The sequence below is a fragment of the Cervus canadensis genome, chromosome 23 (assembly GCF_019320065.1).
Source record: "Cervus canadensis isolate Bull #8, Minnesota chromosome 23, ASM1932006v1, whole genome shotgun sequence".
NCBI lineage: Eukaryota > Metazoa > Chordata > Mammalia > Artiodactyla > Cervidae > Cervus > Cervus canadensis.
The window spans coordinates 4,167,183-4,184,184 of NC_057408.1; the positions used below are offsets into that span (position 1 = coordinate 4,167,183).

The 17,002-nt window shown below is 54.1% G+C and overlaps 1 protein-coding gene across 6 annotated transcripts in view; it reads left to right on the forward strand.

Annotated features, from left to right (window-relative positions):
- Nucleotides 1–17,002, forward strand: part of CTIF (cap binding complex dependent translation initiation factor) — a 314,234-nt gene that overhangs the window by 208,216 nt on the left and 89,016 nt on the right. For 5 of the 6 annotated variants that reach the window (XR_006264915.1, XM_043444062.1, XM_043444065.1 and 2 more), the window contains exons 8-9: nt 2,599–3,091; nt 5,884–6,183. Coding sequence is in view for 5 of the 6 variants with exons in the window: in XM_043444062.1 (XP_043299997.1) it covers nt 2,599–3,091; nt 5,884–6,183 (793 nt within the window). In the remaining variant the exon portion in view is untranslated. The remainder of the gene's footprint in view (nt 1–2,598; nt 3,092–5,883; nt 6,184–17,002) is intronic. The other variant, XM_043444066.1, reaches the window with a different exon arrangement.

A 17,002-nucleotide genomic window follows, 5' to 3' on the forward strand; every position in this document is an offset into this window, starting at 1 on the left:
TTATTTTTTGAGAAACTTCCATAGTGTTTTCCATACTGCAGCTGTGGCTGCACCAATTTACATTCCCACCAATGCTGTACAAGAGTCCCCTTATTCTGCACATCCTCGCCAACATTTGATACTGGTAGAAGGGAAAAGCTTTTCAATGAAAAAATTTTCATTAATTTTAATGGGAAAAGGATCCATTTAACCCCAAACCCAAGATACCCCCAAATTTTCAGAGATACAAAATTATCAAGTGAACATTGAAATTGAGTTTCTATAAGTAATAATAATTTTAGAGCAAGTAAAGACAGTTTGTTCATAAAATGCAGTGCAGTGAAGGTCTGTTGTATTGTGCAAAGAGATGGATCACAGAATGGGATGGGAGCCTCATTTGCTAGAATGTAGAGCTTCTCTCCATAAACTGTCTTCACTCACTTTACAACTTTGAGAGGCTCATGGTTATCCTGTTCTCCAACTGTGCATCAAATAAGGTTACGACGTGGAAAACACCATTAGGGCAAAACAGGTGGAATGCAGAAGCACTTCCATGATGGAAGCAGCCCTTTGGTGCAAGACTGAAGGGTCCCCAGGATACCCCCCACCCCCTTGCTCTCTTTTAGTCTGTAGATCAAAACATTTGGGGTTTGTCCCATGATGCACAGCCCAGATTTGTTCCATGTGAGAATCTCTGGCCTCCCTGGTAGCTCAACTGGTAAAGAATCTGCCTGCAGTGCAGGAGACCCTGGTTCGATTCCTGGGTCGGGAAGATCCACTGGAGAAAAGATAGGCTACCCACTCCAGTTTTCTTGGGCTTCCCTTGTGGCTCAGCTGGTAAAAAATCTGCCTGCAATGCGGGAGACCTGGGTTCGATCCCTGGGTTGGGAAGATCCCCTGGAGAAGGGAAAGGCTACCCATTCCAGTATTCTGGCCTAGAGAATTCCATGGACTGTATAGTCCATGGGGATGCAAAGAATCAGACACGACTGAGTGGCTTTCACTTACTCAAGGATGAGACTCTCTGCTTTGAAATTGTCAAGTAAATCAGTGAGCCTGTTTGCCGAAAACTACCATGTTAAATATTACATCTGTAGTACAAGGCTCTGGCTACCATAACGTGATAGCAATAGATTGAGGCCCACCCTAACAGCTCCATTTTAACTTAATCACATCTTTAAAGGCCCTCACTCCAAATGCAGTCACATTCTGAGGTCCCAGGAGTTGAGGCTTCAAATACGAATTTGGAGGGAACACAATTCAGCCTGTAATAATTTCTTATAGCATTTTAAAAAATTATTTATTTATGTTTGGCTTCGTTTGGCCTTTGTTGCTGCACAGACGTCCTCTAGTTGCGGTGGTTGGGGGGCAGGGGGGTGGCTGCTCTCTAGTTGTCCAGGGTTCTTGTGGCAGTGGCTTCTCTTGTTGCAGAGCTCACTAGGGCATTCTGGCTTCAGTAGTTTCAGCTCACAGGCTCACGACTGTGATGTACAGGCTTAGTTGCTCCGCTACATGTGGGATCTTCCTGGACCAGGGATTGAACCTGTGTTCCTTGCATTGGCAGGCAGATTCTTAACTACCTAGACAATCAGGGAAGTCGTCTTATAGCATATTTTGTTCGTGGCTTGGGGGTGAAAATGTCAGTGTACCTAAAGAAAGGTTGTTTAACAAAAGGTATAACTGTTCACGGGCCATGATGGTTAAAACGTCATTAATACAATGCTTATAACGTTATCTGATGCTTCCCTTGTGGCTCAGTTGGGCTTCCCTTGTGGTTCAGCTGGTAAAGAATCCGCCTGCAATGCGGAAGACCTGGGTTCGATCCCTGGGTGGGAAAGATCCCCTGGAGAAGGGAAAGGCTACTCGCTCTAGTATTCTGGCCTGAAGAATTCCATGGACTGTATAGTCAGACTGTAAGAGTCGGACCCAACTGAGCGACTTTCACTTGCACTATCCGACGCAATTCTGTGCACACACCTTTCCTGGAACACGCATAGAATATATCCACAAAATGGGAACTGTTGCTTCAAGAAACATAGTAGGGGTCTGGAAATAGTCAGGAAGGTTCGCTGTATACTCTAATTGTATCACTTTAATTTTGTTTCCTACACATGTATTAATGCATATTCTAATAAGGGAATAAAACACTTTTTTTTTTCATTTATTTTTATTAGTTGGAGGCTAATTACTTTACAATATTTAATGTTTTTTGCCATACATTGACATGAATCAGCCATGGATTTACATGTGTTCCCCATCCCGATCCCCCCTCCCGCCTCCTTCTCCACCCGATCACTCTGGGTCTTCCCAGTGCACCAGCCCTGAGCACTTGTCTCATGCATCCATCCTGGGCTGGTGATCTGTTTCATCCTTGATAATATACTTGTTAAAACACTTATTTTAAGTCAAGAGTTGACTTAAATCCTGAGTAATCGTAGGGACCTGTCTGTCATATTCTCTGCTGTAACCCCAGGCCCCATTGCAGAGCCTGGTGCATAGGAGGCCTTCAGTGAGAGTACTGAGGAATGAAGAAATGAATTACTCTGCAGGTATTTGGACACAGGGACCCTGGCCAGCGGCCCCAGTGACCCTCTCTTGTCTTTCCCCTTTGGTTGGCAGGCGGCAGCAGAGACCCCCAGGAGGGAACAAGCCCCAACAGCACGGTGACCACCCGCCGGGCAGTGCCAAACACAACAGGGACCACCAGAAATCCTCCCAGGGGGGCTCGGCACCCCACCCCTCAGGGAGGTCCAGCCACCACGGCTATAGCCAGAACCGGCGCTGGCACCACGGCAACATGGAGCATCCTTCCGGCGACAAGGGGAAGGCAGGCGCCCACCGCAATGCCAAAGAGACCGTGCCCACAGAGAGCCCCAGACTTGAGGACGCCCTGGGGGACGCTGGGCACGGCGGCCTCGAGTCCCCCCGCAGCCCTGATGCCCTGGCCCCGGCGGCTTCCGAGAGGCTCACCCTGCTACAGCCGGGGTGTCCAGAGGCCGAGACAAAGCTTAAAGACAGTATTATTCCCGAGCGCGGCGGGGAGCGCCCCAAAATTACCCTGCTCCAGTCTTCCAAAGACAGGCTGCGGCGAAGGCTGAAAGAAAAGGTACCGGTAATTGAATTTTCCTTGTTCTCTTGCACCAGGGAGGACAGCACGAGGTAGGCACCTGGGTGGAAGGGCTTGGGGGTGCGGGCCTGGGGAGCCGTGTGGAGGCAGGCTCGTGTGCAGGCAGAGACCAGCGCCTGCTCTCTGCTGCCCGAGAGACCCCTGGTCCCCAGAAGGCAGACCAGCTCTGCATGTGAACTCCCTCCAGCACAACCCTGCAAGAGGCCAGGCTGGACACTTGGTACCAGCCCCCAGCCTGAGAAGGAAGGGTGGGGGAAGAGGCATGTACCTCCAGGTGATGGGAGGGCGGCAGAGAAGGCCTGGTGTTCCCCCCAACCCACTCCGCCACAGCATTATCTGGGGGCGGATGCCACCCTGTTAGTGCTAAAGGGCATCTGGGGAGAACACAGAGCCTATGAGATAAGAATGCTTCTCCCCAAGGTGAGTACCAGCCAGGCTGTGCTCCCTGCCAGGGGAGAGAGAGCAAAGGTGAGTGGGACAGAGTGCAGCAGGCTGGCTTCAGCCTTGCCACTCCCCTCCCTCACCAACCAGCAGCAGGGAGGGGCCCGGGGATGGGAGGGGGCAAGATTTAAGGAGGCACTCACTGTCAGCATCGCTCAGGTGCCCATCCTGCACGGGCATGGCCCTGAGAAGGAGGGCCTCCTTAAATTTGGAATGCGCGTCTCATTCTTCACCCTACTCCTGGCCCTGGCCTCCAGAGCCTGGTTCACACATTCAGGAAGAGGATGCCCCGAGCCTCCAGAGGAGAGCTGGGGTTCTTCCCTGGCAACGTTAGGTCCACTCTGCTCACCCTAACTCCCCATCCCCAGCCACAGGTGCAGGTAAGGTCACCTTGGAGAGGAAGTGTTCCCAGGAAAGGCCAGCTTGCCCCCAGCTTTCCCAGGCTTGGGGAGGCTACATGGAGTCCTCCTTGTGGGGCTTCTGCAGAGCTCAAAGTTCCCGGCTTCTACCCAGCCTCTCTCGACTGCCTTCTCGCCTCCAACTTTCACCTCCAAGGGCCAGGTCCACACTCAGTTGGGACAAGGCAGGTCAGACCTCTTCCCCGCTCAATTCTGGAAGCTGACATGCTGCACCTGGCGTCCCTTATAGCCCCTCTGTATATTCCGCATGGGGCACACTCCCACCCACACTCCCCAAGGGGCAGGCGCTGTGAGATCCTAGAGAAAAGCATCCTTCATTTCCTTACGTCCCAGAGGTGGGAGCCTGGAGAGGTTCTCAAGTGTACGCCGTGTGTGGTCTTTGCCTGAAGAGTTTCCTGGACAGATTGCTTCAGTTCAGCCAGAGAGAGAATTGCTAAGTTCTCTTCAATTCTGCTAAATGCAACCGTGGGGCCACAGAGCAAAACAACATGGGCTTTAGAGTCCAGCAAACCAGTTGGGTCCTCACTCTGCTTTTGATTGGCTAGGTGGCCCTGGGCAAACCACCCCGCCTCTCTGTGCCCTCAGTTTACCCATCTGTAAAATGGATATTTACAAGGTGGTGTAATACTGCCTTGTAGACAGACTGAAGGTCAAATGTCATGACCTGTGAGAAGACCCATGTGGGTGATTATTCTACACACTGACCACTATTCCTGTTTGTGGTTAGGATGGGGCAGGAAGGGAGAAATAGAACAGATAAGGTACATCTGTGATGCCCGTATTTCAGCTGTAAAGACTGCACTGAGGTCCAGCCTCCTGAACTCCTGGACCAGGAGGACGTGGACTCGGGCAATGGCAGAACTCAAAGAAAGCTATATAGACGATCTAATCTAACCTCCTCATGTATCTGGGAGGAAGCTGAAGCCCAGGGAGTGAAGCCACTTCCCAGAGCCATCCAACTAGAGAGAAAGAACAGGTTTGAGAACCCCGGTCTGAGCCTCCTGCCCAGGGTTCTTCTGGTGATGACAGAATGGCAAACATGGGCCCCCCTCTGTGTCCCTGACCCTGCCCTTCAACCCTGGTTTCACATCCCAGCAGCTAAGTCCATCACACTCGTGGCCACCAGTCTCCTGGGTTTGAGTACATACTTCTCAGACTGTCAGATCCATTTTCTTCCTCCTGCAGCACAGGTCTGGTCCCAATTGTAGTGAAACCTCTAATGGGTGTGGGGTTTTTTCATCTGAAATTTCCCTCTGTGAAGTGCCAGTTGTTTCTGTGGCACTTTGGAGGATTCCTTACTGTGCGGTACTTGTTGTAAAAAGCCAGCACATGATGCCAAGGCCATGTCACAGGGCTCGCTATACCCAGAGAGCATGACAGGCCTCAGGCTGAAGTCCATCATAAGTCCAGAGCCGAGAGTCTGGAGGACAAGGTGTAGCCACTCTGTGGGCACCTTTAACCAACACAGAAAGCATTTGGGATGCCACCTCCTTCCTGACCTTAGTCTTCCTACCCATGTTTTCTCTTGGCCCAATTTCTGATCTGTTAGTTTATTTCTTCTTTAATAAGCCCCATTAAATCATTTCTACATTGAGACATCTGATGGACAGGTAGATCCAACAAACCAAGCCAATGTGTATGAGAAACCTGGTTTAAGAGCTATAGCTCACAAAAAAAGGATGCACTCAGGGTGTCACAGGGGCCAAGCAAAAAGGTAACAGGGAGCTTGGGGCCCGAGGGTCCTTGGTGGAGGTCGGGTCCCAAGGGAATCAGACTGTCGGTTCTAGAAGTGTCACGGGTCCCTTCTGAGGGTGACAGGCCTCCCTACACGGAAACCTGGAAACCCTCGGCGGAAACCCGGGCCCCACTCAGGCACCACTAGATTTGTCCCCTACACCTCCCCATCCCTCCCACCAGGATGAAGTGGCCGTGGAGACCACCAGCCCTCAGCAGAACAAGATGGACAAGTTGATCGAGATTCTGAACAGCATGCGGAACAACAGCAGCGACGTGGACGCCAAGCTCACCACCTTCATGGAAGAGGCCCAGAACTCCACCAACTCGGAGGAGATGCTGGGGGAGATCGTGCGCACCATCTACCAGAAGGCTGTGTCCGACCGCAGCTTTGCCTTCACGGCCGCCAAGCTCTGCGACAAGATGGCACTCTTCATGGTGGAGGGGACCAAGTTCCGCAGCCTGCTGCTCAACATGCTTCAGGTAATGGACGCCAACAGCTGCGCCTCCCGCCCCGCCCGCCGGTGGGCCGTCTCTGGAGAGAGGGCTGAGGATTCTGACCACGGTCGGACTGCTCCCGAGTTCCACCCTTGCCCGATTAATTATAGAAAATAAAAAGGCACTCAGGGGGCAAGGGATGAGTGACCAGATTTGCGTGTGTTTGTGTGAGGGCTCCATGGTTACGATGGACCAATATAATTTTATAGGTGCTTCGGGTGTAACCAGCCTTCCCTGCTTTCTATTTCCATGATAAGAGGGCTGCCTCTTGTCTTAGACCAGCTCTTGTGCTTTGACCTCTCCACGTCCCAGCGCACACACATGTGCCGTGGACTTTTCTTTTCCTCCTCCTCCTCCCCCTCCCAGGACAACCCCCAGGCCCTGCAGGTGATGCGCTGCTTGTAGGTGGTGCTGAGACAGGTCTCAGCAAAAGGCATATGGCAAAAGGGCTTTGAGTCGCGAAGCTGCTGTCTGTCTGCTGACGCGCTGGGCTCCTTGAAACCTCTTCTGGGCCAGAGAGAGGTCAGAGACCATCTTGATTCTTGGTGCCTCCCCACTCCAAGCCCCCCTACCCAGAGAGCTTAACCCTTCCCCTCCCCTTCCTTCCTCTGTGGGTGCCGACATCCAGCGATGGTTTTACTGGGGTGTGTAATGGGCATGGGCGTGGGCCCTTAAACTGGGCAGAGGGCTGTGTGATCTCCTAGGTGGGGAGCTGAAGGCTATCTCTCTTTACCGTGGTCACAAGCGAACCGGTCCCAGCACTGGTGGCATCGTGGAGAGATAGCAGGTGGCCCAGGATAGTGGCCATACCAGGCCTAGGACTATCCTTGGAGACTCTCGGCTGGGGGAAAAGTCATCTCGGCTCCTCCTCTGTACCTTAGAGATATGCATTGAGTTTCAGCCCAGGTAGGGTAAAACAGGAGCTTGAAAGTTCTGGAAGTAGGATTAGAGAGCCAGAAGAAACCACCTGCAGGTCTTTCTTAAGGATGGTGCCCGTGTAATAGATGATCTGGACCGTGACATTTCTGAGAGTCAGGGGCTCTGTTCATCATCAGTCCTAGACCCCCGGTGTTGACCAGGACATGTGGTCAGCCTGGTCTTAGCCACCTGATTTCGCAGTCTCTGCCGTCCCTTCCCCAGGAACAGGGAGAGAGGAGCCCCCTCCCAAGGCTGCCCGTGGGCTCCATCCCGCCGCCCTCCCGTCTTCCCAGGGCAACTGCTCACTGCAACCCGAGCTGTGCTGGCCAGCCCGGGCTGCTTCTGTCCAGCTCGCAGCCCCGATCAGGTTCCCGTTCCTGGATCGCCCACGCTCCCCGGTGACGAATTCCCGCATTACCTGAGGGATTTGCACGTCGGGCATGTTCCTCGTGGGCCGGAATGTCCTGGGAGAGTGTGGAGGGTGATGGCAGGGAGCAGCCTGTCTGCCACATATGGCCAGGCCTGGGGGGGCAGGGGCGGGGGTCAGGGACAGATCGACCTTTGGCCTTGGCTTCTGTGAAGAGAAGGGCCAGGATAGGGCAAGACTTCTGATGTTGGTTGCCAGCTCAGCGTAACCAGCCGGCGCCCGTGGTGGGGACACACACACACACACACACAGCGCGGGATGAGAGGCGTCCAGCCGGGAAGGGCAGCTGGCCGCAGGGGTCACCTGAGATCCTGCCCGGGTCAGGCTTCTCTTCCAGTGACCTGTGGTTAGAGTGGCCTTGCTCACAATGTCTGGCAGAGCATCAGCCCTGGGACGTGCTCAGCCTCAAACAGAACCCTTTGGCCCCCTACACCCCACCTCTCCATCCCCACAGAAATGGATTGGCTTAGGCCAGCAGGATCAAAATGTCCCCTTGGCCCCCGCTGTCCCCTTCATCCCTTGCAGCCTCAGCTTAAGTGTAAGAGGGAGCTCCTTGAAGTGTGTAACCAGAGGGCTAGGGCTGAACCTTCAGGCCTCCTGGGTCGTTGTTCAAGGCCCCTTGGCCCCCACGGAAGGTGGGCTGGGTGCGCTGACTCCTGGCACATCCCCCGTTATGAGGGAGGAAGCCAGCCCCACGTGTCTGACGGAGCCTCGCGGGCCCTGCTCCTCTGCTGCTGAGGAACTGCTAGGTTGGAGTAGGCTTTCCAGGCAGCATCATTCATGGCCATTCACCACCCCAGACCCACAAGGCTCAAGAAAAGAGAGCAGGGGGCGTAACTCATCAAACCTCACTTTTCTCATGACCCACCGGGGTGTCTCTCTTCACCTGCTTTCATTTTCTGGCAAACCTGATTTGTGTCCCTTCCCTGGGCCCCAGCACCTTCCCCCCATGCCCCCTGCCCCCAGCCTTTCTCCCTCTGAGGTTCACACTCCGCTCCAGGCACTCAGGGTCCACTGCCTCTGGATCCCCAGCCAGCCCCCAGTTCAGTTCAGCCACCCCTGAGATGCCCTTCACGTGGTGAGGTTTCACCACTGCCTGTGTGTACAGGTTCTGAGATCTGGCCCAGTGATGCTGGCTGCATGATGCTGGCTACAAAGTGGACAGGCTGTGAGGCGCCCCGTGAACACAGCTCCCGGCAGCTGTCTTTGGATGTTTTGCCCTCCTTGGCCGAGCACTTCCACTGTCTGGGCTTCGGCAGCGGGAGCTGGCAGCCCCAGAGGAGACGGGCAGGCTCTGATGTCGGGGACGCTGGCGCAGAGCGTGGGCTGCCTGCCAAGCTGGGACGCAGCCCCTATGGAGAGGGAAGTGAGAGCGAACCCAGGGAAGGGTCAAAGGACCTTTCACCCCTTGCAGCCAAACTCAGCTTTGTCATCTCAAGGAACCCGAAAGCACCGCCCTCATGAGCCCTGACAGTGCCAGAGATCTTGGGGTCCCAGGGGACCCCTGTCACCAGCCCCATGGCTCAGAAATCATCTTCAGTTTTTACATCTAAACTGTCTTCTTGCTTTAGGTGTGATTGTTTTCTAAGTAGTGTTCTGGTAAATAAAATTCTGCTTACTAAACAGGCATTTCTCAAATGTCTGTTATGTGCCAGGCATGCATGTCAGTGCTTCTCAAACTTGCATTTGTGTTTGAATCACTTGAGAGTCTATAAATAGAGGTTCTGATTCAGGAAATCTGGGTAGAACCTGAGAGGCTACATTTCTAACAAGCCCCCAGGGTGATGGCGGTGCTGCTGCTGGCCCAGGGACCACACTTTGAGTACTAAGACATTGGATGACTGATGGCTTGTAGTGATGGGTCAAGTTCACAGGCAGGCCGATTGAGGCATGGTCTTTTAAAGGTGTGATGTCACAAGTGGGGACCCAGTCTGGGAATATGGAGTTCCAGCCACTCGGTTTTCTTCGGGGCCCTGTCTCTCAGCCTACCTCCCCTTCAACATCTCAGGGGGAGATGTTTTTAAAACATACCTATGTGGGCATTCTCCCCCGGACCGACTGAATTAGTCTCCACAGGGATGGGCATGGGCATCCTTTCTTAAAGAACTTCCCACCTGATTCTGCACTGATGGAGTGCCCCTGTTAGGAAGGTAACTCCAGAGACGCTCTGTCTGCTCCACTGTTGTCCCTTATGAACCGGTTGACCCTGCCCATCACCCCATGAATCATCCAAGAAATGGGCCCCAGGTCCTGGGCTTTTTGCTGAGTGATGAGAAGGAGTCAGAGCCTGAGCTGGTGAGAGAGCTCGAAAAAATAGGAGACGTTGGCAAGCGAGCGCATCCCTTCCCCTCGCCCAGCCTCAGGTGCCCCTCTGTGCAGCGAGGAGGCTGGCTTGGACCGTCGCAGGAGACCTCTCTCCCGCACCTCGCTGTTCTGAGGGTCCTCCTGGGAAACCTCCACCCTCACGGGTCAGCCAGGTGGGGGGGCCTCTGCGGTCCCTCGGGCCCCTTTTTTCTCTGCTCTCAGCTCCGTCCCCCATCTCCTTTTCCTTTCTCTTGGCCTCAGACGTTTGTCACAGCACCTGTCACGTGTTTTAGGAAAAGGGCCTCCCTCTTCAACCCCCTGGGGGTTGCCAGGCTCGGCCATCAGTAAAGTTCAGGAGGTGATTCGTGTCCCTTGCCCCACCCCTCCCCACCCGGCTCCCACGCTGCTTGATCGCAGGGTCCCACACCCAGGAGAAGATGTGTGCTTATGGATTCTGACTTCTAGGAGAACGTGGGCGGCCCACAACCCCTGGGCTACGGAAGTCACCAGGACTCCGCCCCGATCTCCCCCAAGGAATCGTGGTACCATGAGGGGGCGGGAGGGGGGGCTCTGGTGTCACTGCGAGGTGAAGAATGAGCGAGCCTCTTTTTATGGGACCTTTGGAATGACAGGAATTGGAGGCCTGAGCCCCCGCCGCCCAGCACTGCCCCGTCACCACCCTGGACCTTCCGCTCAGGCTCAGAGAGTGCTCCTTTGCTGAGATATGCTTGGGCAGTGTCAGTTCAAGCCCTCCTCTGTTGAAATGTGTGTGCCCTGTTTAGCCAAGAGGTGTCTGCATCTGAGCTATGCAGAGCAAAGTATTATTAGAGCCGGCATCAGTGTGTCTGTAACTGAACCCCGCTCTCCCTAGCAACCGTTGTCAACAACACATCTAACAGAAGGAGGCGATACCTTTTTTTGAAGGAAAGAAAAAAAAAAAAAAACCTCATCTCACCAAGTCGTAAACACAGCAGGGCTGTTGTGAAAAGACAACTCAGAATCAGAATCTGGCGTGCAACCAGGTTTCAAAATGAATTGCTCTCTGCCAGCAACTTCTAGAAGACAGCCTCTTAAAAAGCTGACCTGGAGCTAGAAAATGGATAAGCTCTGCAGAGTTTCTGGCTGGGTCACCATTAAGCATCACGTTTGGGGCTTTTGACACACAGAAACTCAATCAAGTGGTGACAGGGCTTCTATGGGGCCTCTGAAGGGTCCCTGGGAGTAATTTTAACTGGGGCACTCGAGATTTTCTGGTCTGGCTGCCCCATCAGTAAATCAAAATACAAGCTGCATCTTCAGGACTTAGGTGATCCTTTATCCCACTTATACCCCGTTTCTCCCATCTCTGTCTCCTGGTCATAGTCCCTTGCTTGCTGGCTTGGGCAAAGGCACTGGGCTGGGAATAGGGAACCTCCTTATCTCTTGGTTGTCTCAAGGTTTCAGAAAAGTCAAACGTTGTTCCTCTTTTCCCAGAATGTGGAGTTCTCAATCCCAATCTTTTATGTTGGGAGGGAGAAGGACTGGCATTGATTCTTCGGGTTCTAACCAGAGTTGTAAGTTGAATTATTAAGTTCTCATCTGAGTTGTAAGTTCCTCAAGGGCAGGAGTCCTGGTTGTGTGATGCTTGGTCCCCGGCCCCTGGCACCAAGACTTGTACACAGTGGATGCTCAGCAAGTGCCTGTGGGGGGAGGCACAGGGCCCTCAGTCTTAGGTACCAGGGCTCCTGGTGCGAGACGGGCTTCTCAGCTCTTCTGAGCACTTTGCTGCGTGTGAACCTGGAGAGTCTCTCCCCAGGGTGGCTCCAGGGCAGGATCCATCCCCGACAGTGACTCAGCGAGGCCACCAGGTCGTGGGCTGAATGGGGGCGGTCAGTCCAGCACCCCAAGCTCTTGGCTCCTGTGAAAATGTTACTCGCTCATTCGTGTCCGACTCTTTGCGACCCCACGGACTGTAGTTCGCCAGGCTCCTCTGTCCATGGCATTCTCCAGGCAAGAATACTGGAGTGAGTAGCCATTCCCTTCTATAGGGTATCTTCCCAACCCAGGGATCAAACCCGAGTCTTCTGCGTTACAGGCAGATTCTTTACCATCGGAGCCACCAGGGATAGACCCTGGGCTCCCAGACCATCGTTCTAAATAGGATATAAGGGTCAGAAAGTTGGGAAAATCAGGAATCCATCTCTTGAAGCTATCAATGGGGATTTAAAAATCTGTGTTCCTAGAAGATATCCCACCAGATTTCTGATGCTGTCCGAGTCTCTGGGTTTTCTAGGCCAATGGAGGGCTGAGGGTGTCTGAGGAAACACCTCCGTGGCCCCGTCTGCTTTATCCAGATGAAGCACATAGCCGTTCTTCCGTTCTTCCTGCGGCGGGCTCTCCCCTCGCACCCTCTTCCTCAGCCCAGGGCTCCCCCCCACCCTGCATGCCCACCGCTATGCCGTCGTGCACTCCAGGCATGTAAACTAATTTTACTGTTGGCCCAAGCCAGGCATACCCAGGGAGAGAAGCACATTGTTCTGTGCATTCCAGAGCCTGAGCAAAGCCCTGGGCTGTACCCACCCGCGCGCCCCTCCTCCAGTCGCAGGAAATCAGGAGGGAGAAAGTGAAGGGCTAGCAGGCGATTTGAGCGCTCTCCCCGCAGGTTGATCGTGGAAGGTGACTTTGTTATTGTGTTAATTGCTCAGTTGTGTCCGACTCTTTGCGACCCCATGGACTACGGCCAGCCAGGCTCGTCTGTCCGTGGGGTTCTCCAGGCAAGAATACTGGAGTGGCTAGCCATTCCCTTCTCGCCCACAAAACATCTTTTTTTTTCTAAAAACTGTTGTTCTGATGGCACCCTGGAAGTTGTCGGCGCCCTGCATGGGCCAGGCAGAGGTAGCATACTCCTTGCCCGACAGTGGGTACCAGCAGGCTGGCCTCCTATGCCCTGTCATGGGAGCTTGACCTGCATAAGAGTCTGTGGCGGGCACAGCTCCCCCGCTGGGGACAGCAGCTCCTGCCTGGTACCCAGGCTCTTCGCCCACCAGACCAGAACCAGAACAGGGGCCGGCTGTGCCTCCGGACAGCCTTGTTGCCCACACTTGCTTTGCAATGAGTAAACTTTTACCTCCTTCCTTCCCATCCTCACTTCTTTCTCTCAACAAGCACTTCTCAGGCACCTCCTGTGTACCACCCGCTCAGCAGGGCCCATGCATGTGTCATCTCTGTGAATCCGCCCTCCCTTCTCGTCTGCCCCTAGTTTGTGTCATTGCACTGTCCCAAAGTCTGAGTTTTATTCAAGGATCCAGCTGGGGTGTCTTAAAGCCAGTTTTTCTGACTCGGTAGGGGCACGGTGGCTTCTGAAAGGGCTAAACTAAACCTAAGACCCCCTTCCAGAACTTCATTATGCCCTGCGGGACAGAGGCAGCCTGTGATACAAACAGGAAAAAAAAAAGCATTTTTTTTTTTTTTTTAATTTGAAAATAAGCAGAGGAAAGAAAAGTCAGTCCCAGAAGGAGCCAGGACAGCAGCCTGCCAGTCGAGGTTTTCTCATCTCGGAGATGGGGTCCCACCAAGTCTGCCCATGGCAGGTTTCGGCCAGCATCAAAGGGCTGCTTCCAGGAGCCTCTGCCCAGGAGGACGAAGGTGCCCTGGTGAGCAGGTACTGGGAAACCTGAGGTCCTGCTCCCGCCTCCTGTCTCTGGGCCGAGGAGCGTTCCCGGGGTCAGGAATTATTTCCCCATCACCTGTGTCCCTTGCCAGGCCGTGTTCTTTTCCCTGCACGCCCTCACCCCCCACCCAGGCTTCGTTTTCCCTGCTAAATCCCCTGATGGGACTTGGCCGGGCGCTCCCCCTGTCTGAGGCTGCCACGCCGAGGCAGGCCCTGCAGATAAGTGGGTTATCGGAGAAGGCAGCTCGGGTGTCTGGGGCCCCAGAGGGTCACCCCTGGCCGGCTGGCAGCTCACCCCCAGCGCCTCCTCCCCGACTCCACCCCAGAGCCAGGCCAGCAAGGAGACAGCAGTCCCTTCCCCGCAGCTCAGCGAGCGGCCAGCCCCCAGCCGCCGCCGGGAATCTGAGCTATGCTAAGCCGTCCAGATCGCTGCATCGCTGCCCTGCCCGGCCCAGACAGGGTGCCTCTACCTGCCGCAGCCGCCGCTGGAAAACTGGCACCGCCTGGGCCGATGGAAACAAATCTCCCTGCGGGTTATGTAACTGCGAACCGCCCTGTCCCTGGCTCCCTGGGGAGGAGGCTCCCAGCCCCCACGGAAGGAAGAGCGGTGGCCCCTGGGCAGGGAGCGGACAGAGGGTCATTCTTTCAAAGAGAAGCAAGTTGTCCTGAGTGATTGCCCAAGGTTCTTCTCCAGACCCAAGGTCCTCAGTGCCCCCGGGGAGACCGATGTTCCCTGTACTTGCTGGCGGAGCGCGGAGGTCAGCCCAAGACAGGAGCCCAAGTGAAGTGAGGAAGGCTCGTCAGGAGAGCTGGACTTGCAGGGGAGGTTAAGGAGAGGGGGGCAGGTCTTGCTGGGCTTGGTGTTTGGGTTTGGCTTTTTCTTGTAATAAGATACATGCAACATGAAATTGACCAGCTTCACCATTTTTAAGTGCATATGTCAAGTGCAACCTCAGCTTTGCACTACACTCCCAGCAACCACCTGCAGAAACCTCTCATTGTCCCAGTCAGAAGTCCTGTAGCCTCCACGTGGTCACTCCCCAGCCCCCCTACACGTCCTCTCTCCCTTCCATCTCTGTGAGTTCTCGGCTCTATGCTTTATGCATACCGCGTGTAAGTGGAAACCATACAGTGGTCCTTTTGTGTCTGGCTCATTTCACTTAGCATCGTGGTTTCAAGATTCATTCATGGGGTAGCCCATGTCAGATTTTCCTTCCTTTTCGTGGCTGGGTAATATTCCATGGTATGGATGGACTGCATTTTATTTATCTGTTCATTCGTCCATCACGGATGCGCCCTTGGGTTGTTTCACCTTTGGGCTGTTGTGAATTATGTCACCATGAACATGCCACATACATGTATCTGTTTACGCCCTTGCTTTCAGTTATTTTGGGCATGTTTATCTAGACGTGGAATGACTGGATTCTGTGAAAATTCTACATAGAACTTTTTAGGAACTCGCTGTGTTCCAGAAGGCTGTTTTTCATGGAGAGAATGTATGAACCAAGACCCAAGTAAAGGACAGTGAGGACACTGCCTTACTTGGAATCCAGGGTCAGGGTGTTAAGTGGAGGGTCAGAGGAAGTCTGTAAGATGGAACAGAACGGTTTGGACTTTGTGAAGTGGAACTCGGAAACCACTGTTAAGCCATGGCGTCCTAAGATTAAAAATCATAGAACAGTATAGACCTGAAGGACCTATAGATTATCCATCCAACCCATTCATATCATAGGTGAGAAGCCCAGGGAGGTTAACAAAAGCCCTGCTTTAGGAAGATCTGGGTGCTGGGTTATAGGGTGTCATGCTTGGAAATCTGGTACATAGAGGACCAGGGGTTTTAAGTGACCGTGGTCATCTCTCTCATAAGGAAAGCACGCACCACTTTGAACCTGCCCCTCAAAGATCCAAGCTGCAGTGGTGGGCCTCATTCCTTCTCCTCCAGGGACCTGCTCCCAGCCCTAGGTAAGCAGAATGGTAGCATTTGGCCATTGCCTCCATCACTCAGGAGCTGGAATCTGGAGTTGCTAGCAGGGGGACAGTGGGCTGACATGGGAGATGACCTGGGTTTCAAACCAGGCACCGAACACATGGACTACTGGCCACCTTGGGGGAGATTGAACAGGATTCGCCTCTCGTGCCCCTGACCCCTGTCCGGATGCCCCGTCCACACTGCTGTGGACACCTCTCCTTTGCTTTCTCTGCCCATACCTATGTGCCCTGGCTATGCTCTGGACGCCTGGCCTGAGTCAGTGATTTATTGGAAGTTAGTGAGTGTGGGGTGGGGCAGAGAGGGTTGGGAGATGGAAACTTTTTCAGCAGTCAGCAAGGGTGGCACCCTTTTCTTAAACTGATTGCTTTCAGGGTGGCTGGGTTCCATCTCCACTAGAAGATAAAAGAAGGGATCCCTTAGGGTGGACAGAGGTCACCAGGCATCCCGGGGTACAGAGTGTGATGCAAGGACGCAGGTGGGGGTTCACCTGTGCTTCAGTTACTCCTCAGCCGATTGGCATCGTGTGATTGATCCAACCTGTCTTCATTGCTGCTCGGGCTTTTCTCCAGCTGCAGAGAGCAGGGGCTGCTCTCCACTTACGGGCTTCTCATTGCTCTGGCTTCTCTTATTGTGGAATGCAGGCTCTAGGACTCATGGGCTTCAGTAGTTGCGGCTCCCGGGTTCCAGAGCACAGACTCAATAGTTGTGGCCCACGGGCTGAGTGGCTTCACCACGTCTGGTATTTTCCCAGCTCGGGGATCGGGGATCTAACCCATGTCTCCTGCACTGGCAGACGAATGCTCCACCACTGAGTCACCAGGGAAGTCCCCTAGTTTCTTCTTACTCCAGGCCTTTCCCTGTCGGGTGGCATGTCTGTCCCGGAGAGGTTGTGTGACCCTCAGCCAGGAAGCAGGGGCTGGACTGTATGGCCCCTTGAGGTCAACTTCCAGCTCGGAGCTCTTGCCTGAGAACCATCAGCATAGGGAATCTGCCCTGGGAGCCCGAAGTTCAGAATCAGGGCTCTCTGCACACCCAGAATCTCCACCCCCTGTTGCCTCCTACCCAGCACGCTAAGTCTTCAAGGAACAGCAGTGCCAGCCGCTTCTTGGCCCCTCCTCAACCCCAGTTCCAGCCGGCAGTGCTGGGGAGAGGGTGGGCCCCCCTTTGGAGGAGCAGGCTGTGACCTGCAGGGAACCAGCTTCACTTGACCCTTGGGTGGCCTTTGAGATTCCAGTTCACAGAGGGAAAGAAGCTTCAGGTCACTTGGAAACATGGAGACAGGTATGTCCAGCCAGGAGCAGTGCCCCCTGGCCCCCTGCTCGCCAGGGATGGCTGTTCAGCTCATCCCCTTCAGGAAGCTCCTTGCTCCCAAATCATCCCACTCTTGACAGTGCCCAGCTTGGATCAAGTAATGTCCCAGAGGACCACTAAGCAGAGAGGGCCCCGAGGACCACCACGCTGCTGCCACATACTGCCATCTGGCTCGGCCGCTGAGCAGGGGCGATACCAAAGGACA